The sequence below is a fragment of the Myxine glutinosa genome, chromosome 6, assembly GCF_964187855.1.
Source record: "Myxine glutinosa chromosome 6, kmMyxGlut1.1, whole genome shotgun sequence".
Lineage (NCBI taxonomy): Eukaryota > Metazoa > Chordata > Myxini > Myxiniformes > Myxinidae > Myxine > Myxine glutinosa.
Genome location: NC_136266.1, coordinates 62,083,232 through 62,108,226, shown reverse-complemented (window position 1 = coordinate 62,108,226; position 24,995 = coordinate 62,083,232). Strand labels below are relative to the sequence as shown.

Below are 24,995 nucleotides of genomic sequence, written 5' to 3'. Positions count from 1 at the left end.
CAAGAATTATTGTATACCAAAAGGTTTTGAGAAATTGAAAATTGACAAAACGTCATGTAGGAAATGTACTGTGATATTGCTCTAAAATATACATGTTCTTTTCATCATATATTTGTATTATTCTTATTCAACCCGAGCGAAGCCGGGTACCTCAGCTAGTACCATATAAAGGGCCTTTTCTATGCCCCTGGCATTTTTCCCAAGGGATGTCCCTTCTTTTCTATAGTTTCCCACATGGCACATACCATATAAAGTGGCCTTTTCTATGCCCCTGGCATTTTCCCCAAGAATTACTACTGGGGTCGAAATTTTCAATGTCCAACTTTTTGGAGATCTCTCTTGTGAGTCGAGCAAAAATAAGACCGTGGTTCCTGAAGCTCACCTGGATCAGGAGCAACAGTCACTCAAACCCTCCACAGACCCCTTCAGACCCTGATATTTTTAATGCTGTGAATAACATTGGTACATCATGGGCGATGAAGGTTGTGATCACATTTCATTGAAATGGTGTGTGTAGTTTCGGAGAAGAGAGCAAATACCTATTTTGGGGGGATGGGGGGTCAAATGCCCCCTACCCTGTATAACCCCTTCATGAAAGTAGATTTTGATGCGGTCAATCCACATTTGTTAGGCATCAGATACCCAGCTTGTGGCCAATTTTCATCAAATTTGTGTGTGTAGTTTCGGAGAAGAGAGCAGATACCTATTTTGGGGGTCTACCCCCCTTCCTTCCATAGACCCTTATAATGAGCGCAGATGTTGACTTTGTTTCGAAAGCCATTAATTAGACGTATTGTTCGATGAATAATCCAAGTTTCAGCTAGTTTCAATGTATAGCCTTTGAGATATGAGCGCCAACACATTTTGGGCGGACGGAAGGGCTGACAGACACCAATGTGAATTTGAGGATTTAAAAAATATATAATTCAAGAATGCGGAAACGTATGTTGCTGAAATTTGGAACATATTACCTCGACGTACAAAGCATTTACTTCTGAAATTTGCAGCCGATTTCATCCAGTAGGAGCCGAGAAACGAATTATCAGTCCCTATATTAAGGTTGCGTTTTTAAGGTAAGGTAAGGTTTTAAGGTAAGGTAAGGTTTAAGGTAAGGTGAGATTAAGGTAAGGTTTTAAAAATATTTTTATATTAAGGTTGCGTACAGAGAAACGATCCCATATAAAGGGAGGGCTGCTTTGCACCTTCCTAGATTTCCTTCAGTTTTCCTTTGAGGACATCTTTAATTTGGGAGTGACTGCATATACAAATATTCATTAAGTTTTTCCTTTAAAACCTTCCTTGCACTCAAGGGAGCACTCCCCTCCCCTTTTTAAAAACCAACCTTTGAGTTCTTACAAATGGTGCTCTTCATGGAAATTGATGACAAAGAGGAGGATTATTGTCGTGCGACACCAGATGCTGATAGAACAATACTTCTGCAATAGAGAAACGATTGTACATTGTGAAACGTGCTTTGTGCGGTGGCATAGTGACTTAGACAACATTTTTACTCTTTCATGAGATCCAGAGTATTTTGCTTGTTGTTTCACTTCCATATTTCACTTTCATAATTTCATACTTTTCACCATTCTCGGAGGGTTTCCAAACATTTACTGCACATGTTAACACATTTACAATTAAATTGGCAATGTGAATCAAATAGTTTTCGCAAGAATCTTTTTATTCCTCTTTCATCCAGAAGCACATGTTCTCCATGCAACATATAACAAGTGTGTACAGTGCATTCAGAAAGTATTCAGACCCTTTCACTTTTTTCACATCTTGTTATGTTGCAGCCTTATGCTGAAATCGTTTCAATTCATTTTTCCCTCACCAATCTACACTCAATACCCCCATAATGACAAAGAGAAAACAGGATTGTAGAAAGTTTTGCAAATTTATGAAAAAGAAAAAACTGAAATATCACATTGACATAAGTATTCAGACCCTTAACTCAGTACTTAGTTGAAGCACCTTTGGCAGCGATTACAGCCTCGAGTCTTCTTGGGTATGACGTGACAAGCTTTGCACACCTGGATTTGGGGATTTTCTGCCATTCTTCTCTGCAGATCCTCTCAAGCTCTGTCAGGTTGGATGGGGACCGTTGGTGGGCAGCCATTTTCAGGTCTCTCCAGAGATGTTTGATTGGGTTCAAGTCAGGGCTCTGGCTGGACCACTCAAGGACCTTGACAGAGTTGTCCCTAAGCCACTCCTGCGTTGTCTTGACTGTGTGCTTAGGGTCATTGTCCTGTTGGAAGGTGAACCTTCGGCCCAGTCTGAGGTCCTGAGCGCTCTGTTTCAGGTTTTCATTAAGGATATCTCTGTACTTTGCTCCGTTCATTGTGCCCTCAACCCTGACCAGTCCCCCAGTCCCTGCTGCTGAAAAACACCCCCACAGCATGAGGCTGCCACCACCATGCTTCACCGTTGGGATGGTATTGGGCAGGTGATGAGCGGTGCCTGGTTTCCTCCAGACATGATGCTTAGAATTGAGGCCAAACGGTTCAATCTTGGTTTCATCAGACCACAGAATCTTGTTTCTCACAGTCTGAGAGTCCTTTAGGTGCTTTTTTGCAAACTCCAAGCGGGCTTTCATGTGTCTTTCACTGAGGAGAGGCTTCCGTCTGGCCACTCTGCCATAAAGCCCAGATCGGTGGAGTGTTGCAGTGATGGTTATCCTTCTGGAAGTTTCTCCCATCTCCACACAGGATCTCTGGAGCTCAGCCAGAGTGACCATCGGATTCTTAGTCACCTCTCTTACCAAGGCCCTTCTCCCCCGATTGCTCAGTTTGGCCGGGCGGCCAGCTCTAGGTAGAGTTCTGGTTGTTCCAAACTTCTTCCATTTAAGAATTATGGAGGCCACTGTGCTCTTCGGAACCTTCAATGCAGCAGAAATTTTTATGTAGGCTTCGCCAGATCTGTGCCTCGACACAATCCTGTCTCTGAGCTCTGCAGGCAGTTCCTTCGACCCCATGGCTTGGTTTTTGCTCTGATATGCATTGTCAGCTGTGAGACCTTATATAGACAGGTGTGTGCCTTTCCAAATCATGTCCAATCAATTGAATTTACCACAGGTGGACTCCAATCAAGGTGTAGAAACATCTCAAAGATGATCAAGAGAAATGGGAGGCACCTGAGCTAAATTTCAAGTGTCATAGTAAAGGGTCTGAATACTTATGTCAACGTGATATTTCAGTTTTTTCTTTTTAATAAATTTGCAAAACTTTCTAAAATCCCGTTTTCTCTTTGTCATTATGGGGTATTGAGTGTAGATTAATGAGGGAAAAAATGAATGAAAATGATTTCAGCATAAGGCTGCAACATAGCAAAATGTGAAAAAAGTGAAGGGGTCTGAATACTTTCTGAATGCACTGTATGTAGCAATATAACAAGGATCATTTAAAATTACAAGTTCTTGCTTTCGTATGCTTCTTCCGATTTCCAATCTGATTGGTTGCATAGCATAGCAACTGCTCTGAAAGATTTCATCAATCTTGAGGATTTCCTTAGGGTTGTTTTTGCAACAGCCCTTGAGGAAATCCTTTGCTGATGAATCACAGTGTACACTACCGGTCAAAAGTTTTAGAACACCTCAATTTTTCTAGTTTTTATTGAAATTTAAGCAATGCAAGTCCAGTGAACAACCTGAAATGGTACAAAGGTAAGCAGTAAACTGCTCGAGGTTAAAAAAAAAAGTTTGGTTAGCAAAAACGGGAAAATAATGTAAATTGCACAGTTATATTGTAAAAAAATAAAGGCCTTCTTCAGGGAACAAGTAATGGGTTAACAACTTACAGCTGTTCTGCAGCATTGTAAGTAAATTAAGCCTTGAAAGTTGATGCAAACAATTCCTACAGGTGTCCCAACCTCTGCTGATTACTTGATTACAAACCCCCTGCCTGTATAAAAGCAGTATTGGAACAGACTGTTATTACACCCTCTGTAGCATTATTTGGACAATATTGTACTGCAGGAAGTAGTATATTGGAAACTGGAGGAAACTCTGAGAGGAAGAGGTCTGGCAGAGCCAAAGCCACAGTAGAATCAGAAGACAAGTTTCTGAGAGTCAACAGCTTGCGTGATAGGCGGCTCACATGACAACAGCTTCAAGCACAGCTAAAACACAAGTCTTCAAGCACAGCAAGTAAGCAAGTTTCAGTTTCAACTGTGAAGATAAGGCTTTGAGCTGCAGGTTTGACAGGTCGAGTGGCAGTAAGAAAGCCATTGCTAAGATGGCAAAATAAGAAAAAGAGGCTTGCCTGGGCCATGAAGCACCACCGGTGGACTACTGAAGACTGGAAGAAGGTCTAATTGACCGATGAATCCAAATTTGAAATCTTTGGTTCATCACGCAGGGTTTTTGTACGCCGTCGAGTAGGCGAAAGGATGGTTCCTCAGTGTGTGACACCAACTGTCAAACATGGAGGAGGAAGCATGATGGTCTGGGGCTCTTTTGCTGGATCCAGAGTCAGCGACTTGCACAGAGTGACTGGCACCCTGAACCAAAAGGGCTACCACAGCATTTTGCAGCGCCATGCAATACCCTCTGGTATACGCCTGGTTGGTCAGGAGTGATGTCAGGACTATCCTACAGCAAGATAATGGCCCTAAACACACCTCCAGGCTATGTCAAAACTACCTTTGAGGAAAAGAACAAGACGGTAGGCTTCAAATCATGGAATGGCCATCACAGTCTCCAGACTTAAACCCCATCGAGCTGGTTTGTGATGAACTGGACAGAAGGGTGAAAGCAAAGCAACCTACAAGTGCAACACATTTGTGGGAACTTCTGCAACAGTGTTGGGAAGAACTTCCCGAACAATATTTGATTTTCATTGTTGAAAGAATGCCATGAGTGTGTTCGGTGGTTATATTTGCAAAAGGTGGCTACATTGCTGAGTCAAAAATATTAATTACATTTTGTTAAACAAAATGATTCTATGATTTATTTTTATCTCCAATTGTTTATTTGTTCTCTGCTTAATTTCAGAGTACATTGAGACATTAACTGTGTAAATTTCAATAAAAACTGGAAAAATTGAGGTGTTCTAAAACTTTTGACCAGTAGTGTATCTTTAGGTAAATATTTTCTTAACCCTTTGAGTACGGGATTTTTTTTTTGATAAAAATACCCCTGGTACGGGATTAATTATGGCATTTTGGTACGGCAATGCAACCACGTACTGACGATCTATTTATAGCAGTGGTTCCCAACCTTTTTGTACTCGCGACCCCTTTCTCAAAACCCCAAAACACACGCGACCCCCCTGCCATCAGCCGTTTCAGTTTTACAAATTTTTCTGAGAAGGAAAAGGGAAGAAAGAGAAAACAATCATTAATTCATCAATTTTTACAAATTTTACTCCAATATTCCTTGCACATTATGTCATCCTTCTGAGGTCGGCAAATTGAGTACCAGCTTGCTGGGATGAATGATCCCAGTACGTACCCCGGTTTAGAATAGATACACCGTATCCCTGCGCATCGTAAGAGGCGACCAAGGGTTGGCGTCAGGAAGGGCATCCGGCCATAAAAACATTGCCTCAAACAGGGAACCATGATTGTCATGGGGCCCGCAAGGCTAACCCCCGCTCTAGCGGGGAAAAATGGCCTTAAAACGATCATTCATTCCTTGCACATTATAAAATTCGGGTAATTTTAGTTAGTTAGTCAAACCAAGCTCATCATTTTTTCTCACTGTCATCCATCGTCACACAATCCATGATCGTCATCACTAACATATCATCATCTCTCCAACCTAGCTAGTGGGATGGTTGGGGTTGCATCTGAGCAGCGAGTCTTGGAATTCGTGGCGGGGTGTTTGTAAGAGCCAATCTCATGTCATCCTCGACATCCAATCTGTTCCTGGTTTTCGTTTTGATGTGGACGAGGGTAGAAAATCTGGCCTCGCAGAGGTAGGTGGAGGCAAATGGAAGAACATGTAAGGTCAGCATGCTGACTTTGGAATATGATTGATGCATAGCGCACCAGAATTGAGTCACCGATTTCTCCTGGAACAGGTCACGCGCCAGAGAGTCGTTCCGTAGATCCAATAATTCATCTTGGACTTCGTCGGGGAGGCTGGATACGTCAAGTGTAGCAGAGAAAGGGTTTCTTACCAGTGCCACCTCTTCTCCTGTGATGTCAGGGAAGTATCGCTGGAATTCCTTTTCTCGGGACTCAAGGTGTCCGGTAATCTCATCCTTCAGGAACTGATCGAGTTCGCCCTCAGACTCATCCATCACTCTGCAGAGTTTTTCAAACATGGCGATGTTCCCAAGATTGACTTTCCGACGCCAGTTCTGCAGTTTGGATATGAAGGCCCGTAGATTGTCTTGAAATAGGAGAACGTGTGTTTCTCTTCCCTGAAATTTCAAATTCAGCTTGTTCGGCTGGTCGAAAATGTCCGCCAAGTACGCAACCCGTTTATTCCACGTTTCATCATCGAAGTGAGCCAGAAAATCTCTCTTTTCTTGCCCTTCCAGAAAGAACCTATGCCCTCTTGCCCTCTCGCGAGATCTTGGAGACGGCGGCAGGGATTTTCGAAGCTCCACACGGTCTCCACGTTTTTCGAAGTTAAGTCTGTTCACAATTGTATTTTGTCGAAACTGTATTTATCTTTCCGTGTGTGAAGTTATTGTGTGCAACTTTGGTTGTTTCTCGGTGTTTATCTTTCATAAATTGATCGTCTGTTTGCCGTGTCGCGAGCAAGGCCTTGTACAGTGTGCACTGTACAACCTTGAGGCTTTGTTTTTCTCTCAGTGGTCCGTCGTTTGTGATCCAATAACTTTCGTTCTCTGTATTCCCAGGCTTTTCACCCATAGCCTACTTCCTTGTGTAAATCTCAACTCAAAAAAACAAACCAAAAAAAAAAAACATTTCCTTCTCTGTTCTCATTCGTTTATTCATTCTTATTCGTTCGTTCGTTCTTCGACCACGTGTTTCTCCCCCATTTCCCCAGATAGTTTTCACTCATTAACCTTCAATGTTTACACTTTCCCCTCAAGTTATGTATTCCGTCATATTTTATAACACCTTTTTCTTCTTCTTCTTTAAAAGGCTGCTTTCGACTTGCTCACCAAATCAATTCATCCCAAAAAAAATATCCATCTCCTATAGTGCCTTTTTTCTACATTCCCTAAACTCTCCTGCACTCCATCCTCCATCCAGCGTCCTTAAACGTATTTTTAACTCGAAGGTCACAAGAAACTCATTTTGCAATAAATGTTCGTTTCCCATTAATCGTACACTTTCAAAAATCCAATCTCACCCCTCCCCTCCAAATCTTCCCCATAACTCCTCCCCTCCAAATCTTCCCCATCACCCCTCCCCTCCAAATCTTCCCCATCACCCATCCCTTTCAAATCTCCCCCCTTGCCCCCTCCCTCCTAAACTACCCCCTCACCCCTCCCCGCCAAGAGGCCCCCTCGCCCCTCCCCTCCTAGACTCCTGCCTCACCCCTCCCCTCCAAATCTCCCCCATATCCCATCCCTTTCAAATCCCTCCCCTTGTCCCTTCCCTCCCAAACTCCCCCCTCACCCCTCCCCTTCAAATCTCCCCACCCTCATTGCTTCTCAATTTCCCCCCTCTCACTCCCCCTCCTCAAAGCGTCCTCCCCGCTTCTTCCCCCTTCAAACTCTCACCTCCATCTCCCCCAACCTTCTGCCTCGCTCTTCCCCCTCCTCAAATAACACCTCATTGTGGCTCACCCAATCACCATCAAACCTTTTGTCCGCCCCATCCTTCCCTTTCTCCGAGCTATTCTGAAATCTCTGACACACCTTCAACAGCTCTCCCTACCTCTTCCACCTCTTCCACATCTTACCCTACCCCTCCTCCCCCCTGTTCTGTATCTGATGCTCCCCCTTCCTCTTCATTAACGGTATGGACGTCAAACATCCGGGGCCTTCGTTCAAACTTAACTGATCTCTCCATACAGGTTGCTTCTGTCAAACCAGACGTGATCTGCTTAACAGAAACTTTCCTCCTTTATGATGTCTCTGATTCCATAGTATCTCTCCCGGGCTACTCCCTCCTCCGGTATGATAGACCTGAGCCTCGTCCTGGAGGCGGGGTTGCTATCTTTATCAAAAACTCTCTTCCTCACTCGCCCTGCACTGCACTCTCTCCACCTCACCCCCAGGAATACCTCTGGCTACGGCTTCCCCTTCGCTCCCACCTCTTGTTCATATGTGTGTTGTACCGTCCACCAAACAGTGATGACTCCATCTACATCTCGCTGTCTGATGATATGGACCAACTTCTATCTACTCATCCCAACTCTCTCTTCCTCATATGTGGTGATTTCAACTGTCATCATGCCAGTTGGCTGGGTGTGGGTACCTCTCTCACCAGCCATGGCTCCTCAGCAAAGGACTTCTGCGACTCACTGGGACTGACACAATCTGTCAATTTCCCGACCCGGATCTCAGTCAACGGAACATCTTCTCTTCTGGACTTGGTTATGACTAACTTCCCTGAAAATGTCTGCTGCTCTTCTTCTGCTCCGATCGGATCATCTGATCATGTCCTTGTTAAAGTGGACATCTCTCTGACCATCCTCAGGGAGCCTGCTCAGCGTCGACGAGTCTGGCATTTCACTCAGGCCAACTGGCACGGTCTTCAAGCAGCCATCAATCATCTGGACTGGTCTCCCATCTCTAGCACCTCTGACATCAACTCATCCTGGGAATTCTTCCAAAGTAAATTGCTCTCTCTCATGCACAGATTTATCCCATCTCGTCTTCAGTTGTCATACCCTTCCTCCCGTCCATGGTACACGGAATCTTGTGGTGAGGCTGTTGCCCAGAAACAACTTGCCTTCGTCTCCTGGAAAGCAAATCCAACGGAAGGAAATCTCATTTCCTTTCACAAAGCCCGAAACAAGTGTGTGTCCACCCTCAGGAGAGCCAGGAAACAATATCTCTCCGTTCTCAAGACCGAACTCTCTTATCTGTCTCCCTCTTCCAAATCCTGGTGGCGTCTGGTCAAATCCGTTTCTGGTGTTTGTTCCCCCTCCATCCCCTCCCTTACCTCAAACGGCTACACAGCTGACTCCGCACGTGAAAAAGCTGAATGCCTCAACTCTGTGTTTGCCTCTAAATCTTGTGTCCCAAACCCATCCCTCTCTGTACCCACCATACCCAGTCGTACCCTGCTGCTCCTGGACTCCGTGTCCTTTCCTCCTGACAAGGTGGAAAAGTTTCTGTCAACCCTCGACTCTGATTCTGCAACTGGACCCGACGGCATCAGCCCACGGGTCCTAAAATCCTGCTCTGCTGCTCTATCTCACCCTCTCTCTGTTCTCTTCACCCTCTCTTTTGCTCAAGGTCAACTGCCATCTGCTTGGAAATCAGCCAACATCACCGCTTTGCACAAAAAGGTGCAAAAACAGATCCTAGCAACTACAGACCAATCAGCCTTCTCCCAATTATCAGCAAAGTCATGGAATCCATCATTGCTTCGGATATGAAATCTTTCCTCTTCTCCAATGGCTTGATCTCTGATCATCAATTTGGTTTCAGACCAGGTCACTCTACTCTGGACATGCTGCTTCTGCTGTCTCAACAATGGATGGAGGTCCTCAATGCCAAACAGGAAATTAGAGCTGTCTCCCTCGACATATCACGTGCCTTCGACACGGTCTGGCACCCCGCTCTGCTCACCAAACTCTCCTCCTTTGGTATCCATGGAAATCTCCACGCATGGCTGGCGGACTTCCTCTCTAGTCGTCGTCAACGTGTGGCCCTGAATGGGTTTCTCTCATCTCCTCTTCCTGTTCAGGCTGGAGTTCCCCAAGGCAGTGTTCTGGGCCCCGTGCTTTTTCTGGTCTTCATCAATGATCTCTCTGACTCTCTCGAAAATCCTCTCTATCTCTTTGCTGATGACTCCACTCTCTGCCGCTCCATTCCTCTTCCCTCAGATCGGCAGTCTGCTGCCTCCTCACTCTCTGAAGACCTGGACAAAATCACAGACTGGTCAAACAAGTGGAACATGTCTTTCAATCCTGACAAATCTCACACTCTTACTATGTCTCTCCGAAAAGATCGACTGGACAACCCTCCCATCTACTTTCTCAACAATCCTCTCCAAGAAGTTCTGTCGCTCAAGATTTTGGGTCTCACTATCTGCCATGATCTTTCGTGGGAAAACCACATTTCCAAGCTGGCCTCCAAAGCCAGTCGCCGACTGGGCATCCTCCGTCGTGCGAAGTCCTTCCTCGGCACACCTGAGCTCCTCACCACATACAAGGCTTTCATCCGCAGCTCAATGGAATACTGTTCTCCCCTATGGGCCGGTGCTCCTGCCTCACACCTAGCTCGGCTTCACGCTGTTGAAACCAAAGCTTTCAGAATTATTGGAATCTCCCGCGATGAAGCTATCTCTGAGGGCCTTTCACTCACTCACCGCAGGCAGGTAGGTGGTCTTTCTGTCTTCTACCGACTCCTCTCCGGCCTTGCACCCCCAGCTCTCTCTGTGCTCTGTCCCCCAAACATTCCTACAGGTCGCACAAGATCTGCCAGCAACCCTCTGATGGTTAAACTGCCGAAATCTCGGCTCTCCGCTCACCTTCACTCTTTCATTCCTCTTTTCTCCCGCCTCTGGAACAAACTCCCTCACTCCCTTCAATCCCACTCCTCCCTCCAGGTCTTTAAAACAGCTGTTCACCACCATCTCTTATCTTCCCCCATCCAAAACCTTGATCTTTTCTACCCCCGCTAATTCACCCCAGATCCACCTTGTTTGAAATTCCAACTTCTTTCCTGGAAGTCCTGGCAGTGTCCATATGTTTTATACCCCTCCCACTGCCCCCTTCCCACGCCCCCCCCCCCCCCCAAAGCCCTCGCCCTCTCTCAGATCTCTCGATGTCTCCATGTCTCTCGGTCCCTGCTCTCAAATGTTGTGTTTGTGTCCTTCCCCCTCTCTCCCCATCTTGTCTACCGCTCCCTATGTTATATGTTTTATGTGTCGGTTTGTCTTTCTGTGTAATTAATGTTCGCTCTTTCACGAGCCTCGATCTTGTATACAAAAAAAAAAAAAAAAAAAAAAAAAAAACCTGACTTCGTCTTTCAGCTCGAAGGCATGATTCACAACGTTCCCTCGCGACAACCAGCATACAGCCATGTAGAAGAGAAGGACCTCATGGTCAGCATCCATGTCTTTGCAGAGTTCTTTGAATAGACGAGTGTTGAGTGCCCCAGCCTTCACGTAATTCACAATTTTGATCATAGAATCGAGCACTCCCCGCAGAGTGGCAGGAAGCGTCTTACTGGCGAGAGCATATCGGTGGATCATGCAGTGGGTGCCCTTAGCTTGGGGAGCCAGCTCCTTCACTCTTGTCTGGAATCCTGACTTCGATCCTCGCATAGCTGGTGCTCCGTCCGTACAAACCCCGCACACGTTTCCCCATTGCAGACCTTCGGTATGAAAAAAGGTAGAGACCTTTTCCATGACGTCAACAGCTTTTGTAGTGGTTTCAAGTGCACGACAGAAGAGGAATTCTTCTTTGATGTCGTCTGAATGAATGTACCTCACAAAGACAAGCAAATGAGAACATGAACTCATAACGTAACCAGATTTGATGTCATCTTTGAACATAAAATCATAAAGAACTCAATAAATATTATGTAGTCTAGCATTTCTTCATTCAGTATTGAGCTCATGAGACCTTATAACAAGACATTAGACGTTATAACAATGGATACAGGTTCAGTACAATGAGAAATATATCACAGTGTATAAACAATGCTGAGTTGTACACATTTGACCCAGATATTTGACCTTGACCTATGACTTTGACCATTGACCCACCAATAGGTATGGTCAAGATACACCCATATGCAAAAAATCAAGACCCGAGTTTGAATGCTTGTAAAGATATAAGGGTATTTCTATTTTCCCCACCCCCCTAAAACCAGTGTTTTGCGTCCCGATAGCCACATTTGTATAAAACCTGTAATATGAAAATGCTCAATGATGGGAGAATGCCATCACGCAGTTTCATAGAGTACAAAACCTATATAACATGAAAACGCTGAGAAAAAAACTTTGGACCCACATGTCCAGGTTAGGCCAAAATATGCATTTGACCCCCTGACTACAAGGAAAAGAAAGAAAGAGTGAAGAAAACAGAAAGTAAAGTGATTTCTATGTTACACCATACTTGTCTTTCAAAAAGTAAATGCTAAAGCAAAGTATTTGGGATAAATGATTAATATTTACACAAACCAAAAATTCTGAACAGCTAAGGAGTACTGCAATGATTAAGAAATCCGAACAGTCAGTGAATAAACGCAACAACAATGAGCATATGAGGGCATGGTGAATGTATAATTTACTACTGATTTAATAGCTGTACCAGGTTTGGGACAGTTGATTGTTAATATATTTTAGTGCAGGTTTTCAGAATATGTAAATTATGCGAGTTTCTGAGATCCAGGCCAGTGACTTTTTTTTCTCGCTTAGATGGGAGTATGCTTCGATGACAACTGGACACAATAAGGGACTTACCAGTCTGCTTGTACTCATTTTGCTGACCTTGGAAGGATGAGAGGATGAGTCAACCCACCTGGTGTTAATTCGATGAAATAACAGCGGCTGAAACTCAGGACCTGAAGATCTCAAGCCAGCCACCTTAACTGTTAAGCTAGCACCATGCTTAATACAAATTGATGACCTAAGATCAGGCCATTGGAGAAAAGGAAGGATTTGATGTTGATTACAATGCCGGATTCTATAACATTGCTTATAATTGGAAGCAAGCGATTGGGCCTGTAACTAAGAGGATCACTTTTTGCATAATTTGTGTTGCAGTGATGTTGGCTAATTTCCAGACAGATGGAAACTAAACCAGAGCGAATGATCTGGTGAACAGAGCAGAATGAGGAGGAGGATGAGCAAGACCAGCAGAGCAGATCTTTGGGCACATGCACTGATGACATCTGGGTCTGTTTCAGAATTGGAGTCGAGGTTTGCTAGAGACCTCTCCACCTCAGCTGAGAAAGACAGTATGCAGGAGCAGTTGGGCACGAGAGGGTAGCGTAGGTATAGGGAGTGAGGGATTGGGTATGCAAGTTTTTGAAGCAAATACAGAATTGAGGAATTGGCCTTCTCATGAACAGAATCGGATGTGTTGCCATTTTAAGTGAGGGAAGGGATGCAGGAGGAGCGTACACCACCGATAGTCTTGAAAATGTCACCAGGTCTTTGAAGATGGAGACAGGTTTGAGAGTTCAGCTTTGATGTTGAACAGATGTTTTCTGGCTTTCCAAAGAGTGAACACACTTGTTCCAGGCATTGTGGATTGATCTGTATGACTTCTCACTGTAGGTGGGCTTTCTTGGTTTTCACTTTTCCCCTTGTGAGATCCAAAAAAGGTTTTATGAAACTTTGGGTTCTCAAGGCAGAAGGTCGATTACCAGGGACTGCCACTCACCCACCTGCAGATTTCATTTTTATTTGTACAAGTTTACATTGTACATCGTTTCCTCATGTTCACTCCTATGTCTGCCCTCCTCAAGCTCTGCCTGGTCTCACACATTTCTCAAGAAACCCTTGCCTGCTCACCCTCCCCAAATCCAGGACTGAATTACCCATCTGCATTCATTTGTCGAATTATTCTTCCGATTGTGGAATCGTCTCATTGGGGTTTTAAGTCAATAAGAATGTACAAGTTCTGGGATGAGGTAATTGCACATACTCGATGAGCCAAAAACCTTCACTCGTTTAGAAAGTGTGGTTTAATCAACTCGATGAACTGAATACATATGCGCTTGACTCTATTTCAATTTCGTAGCTTTGTAACCTTCATGTCCCCAGCAGGCTATTGACAATGAGTTGTGTGCAGGTGATATCTCTCTTGTAAAAGTGGAGTATGGAGAAGACAATGATTCATCAGCTGTGCAAGCTTTGGATTGTGTTTCTATGAAGGAAAATCCAGGTTCTGTTCATATGACAAAATGCAAGGCTGACTTTTCTGCAAAGGGTGAGCACACCAGTGCAAACTATATAATCCTCATTCAGGATAAGTTAATATTTTGAAATCGTCTTACATATTCTAATGCTGCCCAAATTGGATGTTGACTTCATGTGATTTGTTTTTCAGAACATTCAGGAAGTAATATTGAACAAATACTGCCGAGGCACTGTTCGGTGGAGAACAAGATTGGTGTTTTAAACAAACGATCACGCGATCAAGACTCATCACCTTTACAACACCAATCCAGCTTTCATCAACACAATACAAAGGTTAAGAGAAAACTTTCAAAACATAATGTTCTCAAAAGGCAAATGTGTAATGTTTGCAGTAAGGGTTTTCCTCCATTGAGCAGCATGCAAAGACGTAGGAGCATCCATACACGAGAGCGCCCACACAAGTGCTCGAAATGTGAGAAGGGATTTCTTTATAAATGTGCCTTAAATGCACATAAACAAACCCATATGGGAACATGCCCTAACAAGTGTTTTGAATGTGGGAAGGGTTTTCTTTACAAATGCATGTTAAACACACATACATTAACCCACATGGGAACACGCCTTAACAAGTGCTCTGCTTGTGGTAGAGTCATCTCTCGAAAACTGCATTTACAATTGCAAACAATGGCCCATACAGGGGAGTGTCCTTTTAAGTGCTCTGTTTGTGGGAAAACATTCTCTCAAAATGGCACTATGAGATCGCATATGAAGATCCATACAGGAGGTCGTCTTTATAAGTGCTCTATTTGTGATAAGAATTTGAGGAATCAATGTGGCTTCAATAACCACATGATTACCCACACGGGAGAGCGTCCACACAAGTGCTCTGTCTGTAATCAATGTTTCTCTGAAAAAGGCAACTTGAATTCACATATGATGACCCATACAGGAGAGCGTCTGCACAAATGCTCTGTTTGTGGTAAAGGTTTCACGATGAAAGCTCGTTTGAATTCGCATATGAGGATCCATACAGGAGAGCGTCCATACAAGTGCTCTGATTGTGGTAAAGATTTTGCATTAAAAGATCGCTTGAAATCGCATAGGTGGATCCACACAGGAGAGCATCTGTACAAATGCTCTGATTGTCGCAAAGATTTCTTAAGGAAGGCCACGTTGAAATCGCATATGAAGACCCATACAGGGGAGCGTCCACACAAATGCTCTATTTGTGGGAAAGGTTTGTCAATGAAAACTACACTGAAATCGCATATGATGACCCATACAGGAAAGCGTCCATTCAACTGTTCTGCTTGTGGTAAAGGTTTCTCGATGAAAGCTCGTCTGAATTCACATATGAGGATCCACACAGGAGAGCGTCCATACAAGTGCTCTGTTTGTGGTAAAGGCTTCTCGATGAAAAATCACTTGAAAACGCATATGATGACCCATACAGGAAAACGTCTATACAAATGCTCTGTTTGTGGTAAAGATTTTACGTTTAAATGCAATTTGAATTCGCATATGAGGGTCCATACAGGAGAACGTCCACACAAGTGCTCTGTTTGTGGTAAAGGTTTCTCAATAAAAACTAGATTGAAAACGCATATGAGAGTCCATACAGGGGAGTGTCCATACAAGTGCTCTGTTTGTGGAAAAGGTTTCGCGATGAAAGCTCAATTGAAATCACATATGTGGGTCCATTCAGAAGAGCGTCCATACAAGTGCTCTGTTTGTGGTAAAGGTTTCTCGATGAAAGCTAATTTGAAAACGCATATGATTATCCATACAGGAGAGCATCCATACAAGTGCTCTGTTTGTGATAAAGGTTTCTCGATGAAAGCTAATTTGAAAACGCATATGATTATACATACAGGAGAGCATCCATACAAGTGCTCTGTTTGTGTTAAAGGTTTCTCCCAGAAAGCTAGTTTGACATCGCATATGAGTGTCCACACAGGCGAGCGTCCATACAAGTGCTGTGTTTGTGGAAAAGGTTTCTCTATGAAAGCTCATTTGAAATCACATATTAGGGTCCACACAAGAGAGCGTCCGCACAAGTGCTCTGTTTGTGGTAAAGATTTTGCATCAAAAGAGCTTTTGAAAGTGCATATGAGTATCCATATATGAGCACGTCTAGGCAATTGCTCTATTTGTGGTAATAATTTTAAGGATAAACATGCATTGAAAGCACACATGGTGACCCATACATGAGTGTCCACCCAAGTGCTCTGCCTGTAATATAGTGGGGCGGATATATGAAATACATGTTCATTTGTGTCAGAAAGCATGAAAATGGGTATATCAGGGTTTTCAAGTACGCTGATGGTCAGTGTATAAGTGTTTATGAGGCAAGTAATTTCTATGAGCTACAACCTGCGCACCTCGTGTGCAAGTTTTTTTTTGTGATTTCCATGCAGAAATTGAGATTTCCTTCAGTAGGCGAATTATCACCGACACTGACCAAATTTGTTTGCTCGAGAAAAGTAAATTCTTAGTAGAGGCAATGGTAGACCACATATTGTCATGGCAAAATCATTTTTATGACTGAGGGTAATATGATTACAAATAGGGTGTTTTTTTGGAAATAATGTAATGTTAGATCGAGTATGTCTTACTGAAGTGCCATAAGCAAATTGAAGCAACAGATATTGTTTTCTTGGTAAATAATTAAATAATACAGCTGGTGCCACCATGTCTGACCAGGTCGTCTGAAGTAATTAGCATTCACTGAACTGCTTTCCAAATCCCATTGTGTTTGGTAAAACTAGTGAATAATCGACTCAGTACGAGGTCGAAGCTAACATTGTTTTGATAAGTAAATGTAAAATAGCAGAGTTGAACAAAGAGTTCCCTGATACAATAGAAGTGGATGAGTTACTCTGCGCTGGCCGATGGGGGATGGGCCCAGTGCACTTTTTCTACTTACAAGTTAATCTAATAGATAGTTTTATGGAATTGTCAACATTCTCAGTAAATCTTTCAAAATAACGATAATTAAACACTGAATCAAATAAAACTTATAGCTTATTAGTGTTTGATAAAAGTTAGTCTAAAGTGTAAAATCCTATAAACTTATTCCAAATCCACGTACCTGCAGTCTGGTAGGCTAGCTATCTCTGGCTCTCTGATCCAATATCTTCTCAGTAAAAAAATCTTTTGTAAGGGTATATACAGTATATAAGTTTATACCTCTTATTTATGATTTTGACTTATGAGGAAAAAGATGAGTTTGCAGGTTGACAAAGGACGTGGTTATCATAGCTACTGAGTGACCTATTGATTAAATAAGGGCTTTCTTATTGCATGCCTTTTTTGAAGTTTTAACATGACTTATTAAAACTCATGTGTTAATTTGCAAATATGGTATGATAATCCTTGCATCAACTGGCAGAATACTCAGGTCCTGTGAAAACAATAATGTTAAAATGAGTTTTGCGGTTGACAAAGATGAATTTGATATGCTTGTTTCTTTCTAAGATAATATTTAAAAGTTTGAATTAGTAAATATATTGTTACGGATCTCAGAGACGGCACTCCCCTTAGCAAGGGGGGGGGGGGGGGGGAGGGGAGGGTTAATCCCCTTGGCCTGTTAAGCTGGCCTTCTCTAGTCCTGGTACTTATAACGCTCCTTTGCGGGGTGAGATTGGTCAGGGTTATTGGTCAAGGTGTTCTCCCGAATACCTTTACCAATCCCTCCGCAAAGCAGGGAGACAAGTACCGCTCGAACCACAGACAAGATGGTATTTGCCGAGCGGTTTAGCAATCCGCAATTCGAGCCGTTAGCGATTGACTAACCCGATTCTGCGCGTTGGCCGAATTGTGCCACAGGTACTCAATGGGAAGAAGGGACTAAAGCGATCGGGGGAGAATGAAACCAAAAGGGTAAGAAATAACAGACATTTATTAATTATGTACAAAGTCAAAACCAAAGAAGAAACGAAAGTAATATACAGAAGAAGAAGAAGAAGAAGAAGAAGAAGATACACAGGGCAGCCTTAAACAGTCTTAATTATCAACGCCCAGGACAGGACACACAGACTTACACGAAAGGGGAATAGCAGGCAGGAATGACTGGAAGAGGGAGAAGGTCCAGGTGGGACAGCAGGGCTGGAAGGTCCGGGCAGAGGCACAGCATTGAGGTCCGCTCCAGGTCCACGCTCCGGGCTGGAAGTAAACAGCCAACGGCAGCTTCTGGTCTCGTATCCCACACAGTCGGACAATGCGAATAAAGCGCGGGATTGTCGCCGTCAAACGGACCCACTCTCCTCCTTACAATGCTCCGTATCCTCGTCGGGTACCTCACTCATCTGCCGGATCACGTCTTCTCCCTCAACTGTTCAAGCAGTCCCTCGCAGCCGCTTTTATTGTCCATGTCCGAATCAAGCCGCCGGCTCCGATGACACGCCTACCGGTTGCCACACCTTGTTCTTGTGGTCCCGCCCCCTTCTTCCTCGGCTTGACCGCATGGCTTATGGCGGCGTGGTGCCAGCAAAACAGCCCAATGCAACGGCAGCGAACGCTGCTGGCAAGCGAGGTACCACAATTTGGAGAGGGAGAGCAAAATGGATGGAATGGGGCCTATCTTATTTGATTAATGCAACGCAGATTCAACTATTGGGAACAGATCCTTAACTGAAACACATAATAATGAAATAACTACGGAGAGGTCCTATGGTTCGCTACGTGTTGTACATGGACTAACTAGGGTGCGATCTTTAACAAAGCCAATTGATGGGGATATTTACAGGGGATCATTTATAAGGGAAACATTTACTAAAATTTACTAGTGAAGGTTCTAAAAACCGTAACAATGTATAAAGTTTTTTACTTTCTTTACATGTGATTTAGAAAACCTTGGCACCGATGAGTCTCAAAGAACATATCTTCCTCATTAAGGAGATTTTAATATGCATTCCTCAAACAGCGGGATATCCCTCTGCTCAATATTTCACTCGACCAATCACATTGTATCCCCCGATCCTTGCTCCCTCCCACCCACACTTTGCCTAACCAATCCTACTGCTCTCCTCCCCTCTCTTCGCTCCTCCCCCTCCACTTGCTCCTCCCATTCTCAACTTGTATAAAGATCAGGGCTGATGTCCAAATATTTAGGATTATCACTGGGTTTGTAAGATGTTGGTTTGTTGTACTTCGGACGTTCACTAGGTTTGTAATGCTGTAAATGGTGTACTTAGGATGTTTCACTTGGCTGGTCAATTCTGTATGTTTACACTGTATGTTGACTGTATACTGTGCATGCTACTGTGTCCTTATGATGTTTCCTTTGATGTACATCTCTATACGTACCAGGATTTTCACTTGGGACTTTCTGTGAATCTTGCAATGTGCTTTTGTGAATTGTAGTATGCTCTTCTTGGTTGATAAAGGTTATTGTTTTCTTGTTGTGTATTTACTTGTAGACAGAAAGTGTTGTCCTCCTCGGGAATTAGAATTTGTGATTCTTCTTCTGACAAAAGTTTATGGACATTGAATTTCTTGATTCATCTATTACATACTATCTAAAAAATATCCCTATCATCAGGTACCAAAAATGGTAAGATAAAATGGATTTGAGGTTCATAAAAAATAAAATGGATTTCAGGTAACAAAAATGGTCATAAATGGATGATCCAACAAAGGAGCTAACCCAAAATTGGCATGTTGGTCAACTGTGAGCAATGCATATTTTTGTTGAATGAATGAATGAATGATCGTTTTAAGGCCATTTTCCCCGCTAGAGCGGGGGTTAGCCTTGCGGGCCCCATGACAATCATGGTTCCCTGTTTGAGGCAATGTTTTTATGGCCGGATGCCCTTCCTGACGCCGACACGTAACAAAATAAAAAATCACTACCACTGTGGTCCAAAAATCAGGTGTACATACATTTTGCATATAATATTACAAGCAGGACTTTGAAAATATCATACTGTACAAATAGCTGCCAGTTGTGTCCCTCAAAAATGCAAGTACATACTGTTCAAATACCGGATCTTGTCAAATGTGCATGCTTAATTTTAGATGTATTTATGTAGATGCAGTTCCTGTGACATATATCAGGGAGTCTGTCAAGTAAAATTGTAGAAGATGGCTATGTAGACAATTTATATATACAATACTTAAAATCATACAGATTTCCTTATTCTCATATATAGACACATTACTGTTTGAGGAACTACATACCAGAACTGGCAGGAGATCACACATGAACTGATCTAAATTTAACATTGTCGCCTATGCTATTCTGAGAAAACAGATCGACAAATTGTTCATGATGCATTGTTTTTTAACTTTGGGAATAGATAGGTTTTGTTATAAATGGAACTCTCATTTAAATGAACATTGTTATTGTTATTCCTGTTGGGAATTGTCCATTGTTATTCCATTACTCACATTGTACAGAACAAAAGCACAATTCAGTACACTTCAAATTTGTTATGAAGAATTTCCATCTGCCCGAACAACTCTTTTTGCAGTTGTATTTGATGAGTTTACAGCATCCCTTAGAGGATCCTAGCAAAGTGTCCAACCACTTTCTTCATCTCTAATCCAGCCCCATTCTCCCGGTGATGGTACTGTGGGATCTGCAGTCAGTGTCTCACCCCAGATATGGCCAGCTTGGAATGCTGCCCTTTTTACATGTTGTCTTGGGGCATCCTTCATTGGTGGAATGTTGTGTATTTGTCAGTGCCCACAAGCAAAGAAATACTTACGTGCCTCGTTCACTGCGTGCAGAGCAGTTGTACGGCTGTATAACAGTAGAACAAACCTCTCTACTTCCCTCAGGTCATCTTCTGAAACTTCATGTGGAGTGTGGGACAGACACTTTAACAACTGCCACATTTGTTGGTTGGATCTCCATACGTCCCAAACAGTCTTTTTGCTAATCCCAAAGAAATCAGAGATGGTATCCCATCCAGATACAGCATGCAGAAATAGAAGCTCCAGGAGCAGATATTTCCCAAAGAATCAGATACGGTGCGAGCTGCAATATATCTGAAATAGGTACGATGTACAAAGGCAAGCCAGAGTTCACAAGCATGACGTATGCTTGCTGTTGCTTTAGGACCTAATGCTTGCTGTTGTCCCAGACACCAGCGACAAACGTTGGTGTCTGGGACAAATAACTTGCAACAAAGAGGTAAGCGACGCAGAGTTCTCTAAACCTATTTCAATTTTCACTTTCTTTCAATTTGCTTTGTTTTGTTTGTTAGAACATGTTATTATCTTTCATTTGCTGCGTTTAAATAATTTTATTCTCCCTTTTTATTTGTAAAAATAAAAATATAACGAACTTTCTATTTGTAAAGAAAAAAAATATATAACGAACTTTCTGTTTGTAAAAGAAAAAAGAAATTGACGAACTTTTGTTTAAAAGGAAAACGAAATTGACGAACTTTTGTTTAAAAGGAAAACGAACTCTTTAAAAAAAAAAGTATGCAGACTGATTCATTTCCTGTATTTCAGTTTTACGGTGAAACTGTGTCATATTCAGCGTTGGCCACGTGCGCGCAAAATAAATACATTCATCTGTACAATTCGTCTTCCGAGATTTTTTGTGCCCCAGATTGCTTGCTGTTACATCATTTATTCATTGCTGATATACCTAATTTTCTTCCTTTTCAGCTCATCATGTCTGCGACCCAGCGTGTTAAGAAGAGGAAAGTGGACCTCGAGCGTCGGATCTTCAACCCTGAGTGGGAGAAGTACTTCTTCATCGAGCGCTTTGGACAGGCCCAGTGCCTCATATGCTTGAAGACTTTGGCTGTCCTAAAAGAGTACAACGTGCGCCGCCACTGGGAGACAGAGCACCGCTCGTCAAACTTCGCGTCGGTGTCTGCCACCGAAAGGAAGGACGCCATGGTTAGACTATCAGGCAACTTGGAGAAACAAACTTCACTCTTCCGCAAGCAGAATACTGAGGCCGAAAAGGTGACGCGCGCCAGTTATGAAGTCTCCCGCATCCTTGCTCGCCGAATGAAGCCATTCGCGGATGGGGACTTCATCAAGGAATGCCTCCTCGCTGTAGTGGACTCCGTCTGTCCAGAGCAGCGTTCCGCCTTTGAGAACGTGAGCCTTTCGTCCCGCACCGTTCATCGCCGCATCGAGGATATGTCGGAAAACGTGCACGACTCACTCAAAACACGCAGCTCAAATTTCGTCGCCTTTTCCCTCGCTCTGGATGAGAGCACCGACACAAAGGACACGGCCCAGCTGTCCGTTTTCATCCGTGGCGTCACCGCTGACTTTCAAGTGTGTGAGGAATTCCTCCAGCTTGTCCCGCTGCGCGACACCACCACTGGGAAAGACATCTGCGACGCCGTGCTTCTGTGTGTTGATCAGCACTCCCTGGACCTCTCCCGTCTTGTGTGTGTGACGACCGACGGTGCCCCGGCGATGGTTGGTGAGAAGAAGGGCGCCGCTTCGCTGCTAGTGCGTCACTGTGCAGCCGCCGGATACACTCAGCCCATTAACAAGATGCACTGCATCATCCACCAAGAGTCCCTGTGCGCTAAGTCTGCCAACCTCGTTGGTGTCATGTCTGTCGTGGTGAAGGTCGTCAACTCCATCCTCTCCCGCAGCCTTAACCATCGTCAGTTCCAGGCACTGATGGACGAGGTGAACGTGCACTACAACGACCTGCTCTACTTCTGTGAGGTACGCTGGCTGAGTCGTGGGGCCATGCTGTCTCGGGTGTGCGACCTACAGCAGGAGATTGCCACCTTTCTACGTCAGAAGAACCTTCCCCACGCTGATCAATTCTCTGATCCGCGGTGGCTAGCTCGCCTGGCCCTGCTCACGGACATCACGGCGCACCTGAACACCCTCAACATAAAGCTGCAAGGCAAAGACATTCTCGTGACAGACATGTACGCGCACATCACTGCCTTCGAGGTTAAACTGCGCTTGTGGGAGGCTCAATTGGCTTCTGGTCAGTTTGTGCATTTTCCTCGCCTTGCTGCATGTGCCCCTGACGATGTGGACCTGGGCACTTGCGTTAGTGTCGTCAACTCTCTACGTGAGGAATTTGCTTCCCGTTTTGCAGGAGTCAGGGTGCTGGCTGCGGACTTCAAGCTTTTCACTGCTCCCTTTGACTTCCCCGTGGAAGACGCCCCTGCCTCCTTACAGATGGAGTTGGTGGAGCTGCAGTGCAACGATGAAATGAAGGCGAAGTTCCGCACCTCTTCTCCATTGTCCTTCTTCCGCGACACCGTTCTCCCTTCTAACAATTTTCAAAAATACATTGCCCATGTCCAACGCATTGTGGCCATGTTCGGCAGCACCTACTGCTGTGAACAGCTCTTCTCGAAAATGAAGTACACGAAGTTTCACCTTCGCTCCCAACTCTCGGACCGCCACCTCAATGACATTCTTCTGTTGTCTACCTCAACCATCGAGCCAGACATGGAAATACTTCTTCATGGCAAACAGCACCAGCAGTCTCATTGATTTGTAGAGTGTTCAATGCAATTTTTGTACAATCTATTCATGTAAACAAAATATAGTAATTCTGAGATTTCGTTTTTCACTCCGGCCCGCGATCTCCTTCCAAAAGTCTCATCTGGCCCTCACTCTGAAAAGGTTGCCCGCCCCTGCCTTAGGTGATACAAGAACATCTGTATCTGTGACATCAATCATGATTTTGTTATAGCCTTGTTGATAAGCAAACTGAGCATGAAGCATCATTTGTGAGTCAGGTTCTTCATGGGTCCAGGGCTGGAGCTGGGACACATCCAATGGAACTGACAGAACAGACTCTTCCAGTGTAGTAAGAAGAATCTTGCCTTCAGGAACAGTGACAGATTGCATTACTGATCCAAGAAACAAGAATAGCGCTTTCTTGATGGAATCAATACAAAGAAAACTCCTCCATTTGTGAGAAATGGATGTATTTTCAGAAACACGGACTGGCACACCAATTCCATGGGATTGTCTGGTACCGTGACTTGAGGCTATCAGATGTATGTGTCCCATATCGCATGTAACTGTCTGCAACTTCCTTAGAAGGTATGGAATAAATACATCTTGTTAATAGTTTCTAAATGTCTTCCTCATTGCTGCTCCATCACTGATGCCTACATCTATTTGAGGAACTTCAGCTGGTCTAGGTGCTAAACGTTCTAGACAAGTTAATAAGTCAGTCTTGTTAGCATCATGCATCACATTATTTTCACACAGAGATGGCGGCCATGCATGGTTTTCATGTGTGAAGAACGAGTACATATCTCCATCTCTAGATTGGCAATTAATTTACATCCTGGAAAATAAGTTTTTCACTTGTCAAACTGACAGCCTTTGTATGTGCTTTTGATGATACTTTTTTGTGCCTGATTTGAATAAAGGAATGCTGTTTTTGGAAGTTGCGTCATTGCTGGTGGATGCATCAGCAAGACATTCTTGGACAAATGTGTGGTACTGTTTCTTTCCAAGATCCTCTACTTTTTAACAGCCTGTACCACGTCCTGCCATGATGACTTTGCTATCCAATGCAAATAAATAATTAGTCTTCAGAAAATGGATTACCCATTTCCTCAAGAGTACTGACCACATGTTTCACATCTTCAACTAATTATTTCAGAATGCTAGGAATTTGTTCATGATGATGATCGGTGTCCTTTATTTTGGATGAATGGTTGGTACCAGAATAATAATCTGGTAATATCCAGAATCCTTGCTAGCTCAGGACCTGCAATCATCCATCGACATAAAGCCTTCATTTTCTGCAATTCCTATAATGCTACCATCACCTTTCACCATAGCATTCAGCTGCTCGTGTACATGGTCAAATGCTATTGTTGAGAACTTGAGATATTTTCTGTGTCACAAAATTTCCATTGATAAATTCAGTGTAGGCAGTGGGGCATAGGTGCTGAAGTTCCAGGAGGTCTTTAACATGAATGGTAAGCCATCTGACATAGTGATGATGATCCATGGAATTATTTTGCCCAGTGTTTCTGCATAGAGATTTAAATTTGCTTCACTCTGTGATATCAAGAACTGCAGAAAAAGTACTTCAAGTTCTCGAATCTTGTTCCAGTAACAGAACTGAATATGTTGGTCCTCAATTTCCTTGATCCAGTCAT

The 24,995-nt window shown here is 43.6% G+C and overlaps 2 protein-coding genes across 2 annotated transcripts in view; both read left to right on the top strand.

Annotated features, from left to right (window-relative positions):
* The window catches only part of LOC137429396 (general transcription factor II-I repeat domain-containing protein 2-like), a 56,447-nt gene extending 32,176 nt beyond the window's left edge, over nucleotides 1–24,271 (top strand). Inside the window, exons 3-5 of the mRNA XM_078779929.1 lie at nucleotides 13,847–13,984; nucleotides 14,105–14,247; nucleotides 21,538–24,271. Of these exons, the coding sequence (XP_078636055.1) occupies nucleotides 13,847–13,984; nucleotides 14,105–14,247; nucleotides 21,538–23,361 (2,105 nt within the window). The 3' untranslated portion in view covers nucleotides 23,362–24,271. The remainder of the gene's footprint in view (nucleotides 1–13,846; nucleotides 13,985–14,104; nucleotides 14,248–21,537) is intronic.
* LOC137429087 (uncharacterized) lies at nucleotides 14,440–16,055 on the top strand. Its single transcript, XM_068119105.2, has one exon. It carries the CDS (start codon nucleotides 14,440–14,442, stop codon nucleotides 16,039–16,041), a length of 1,602 nt encoding a protein of 533 aa, XP_067975206.1. The 3' UTR covers nucleotides 16,042–16,055.
* Nucleotides 24,272–24,995: the final 724 nt, after the last annotated feature.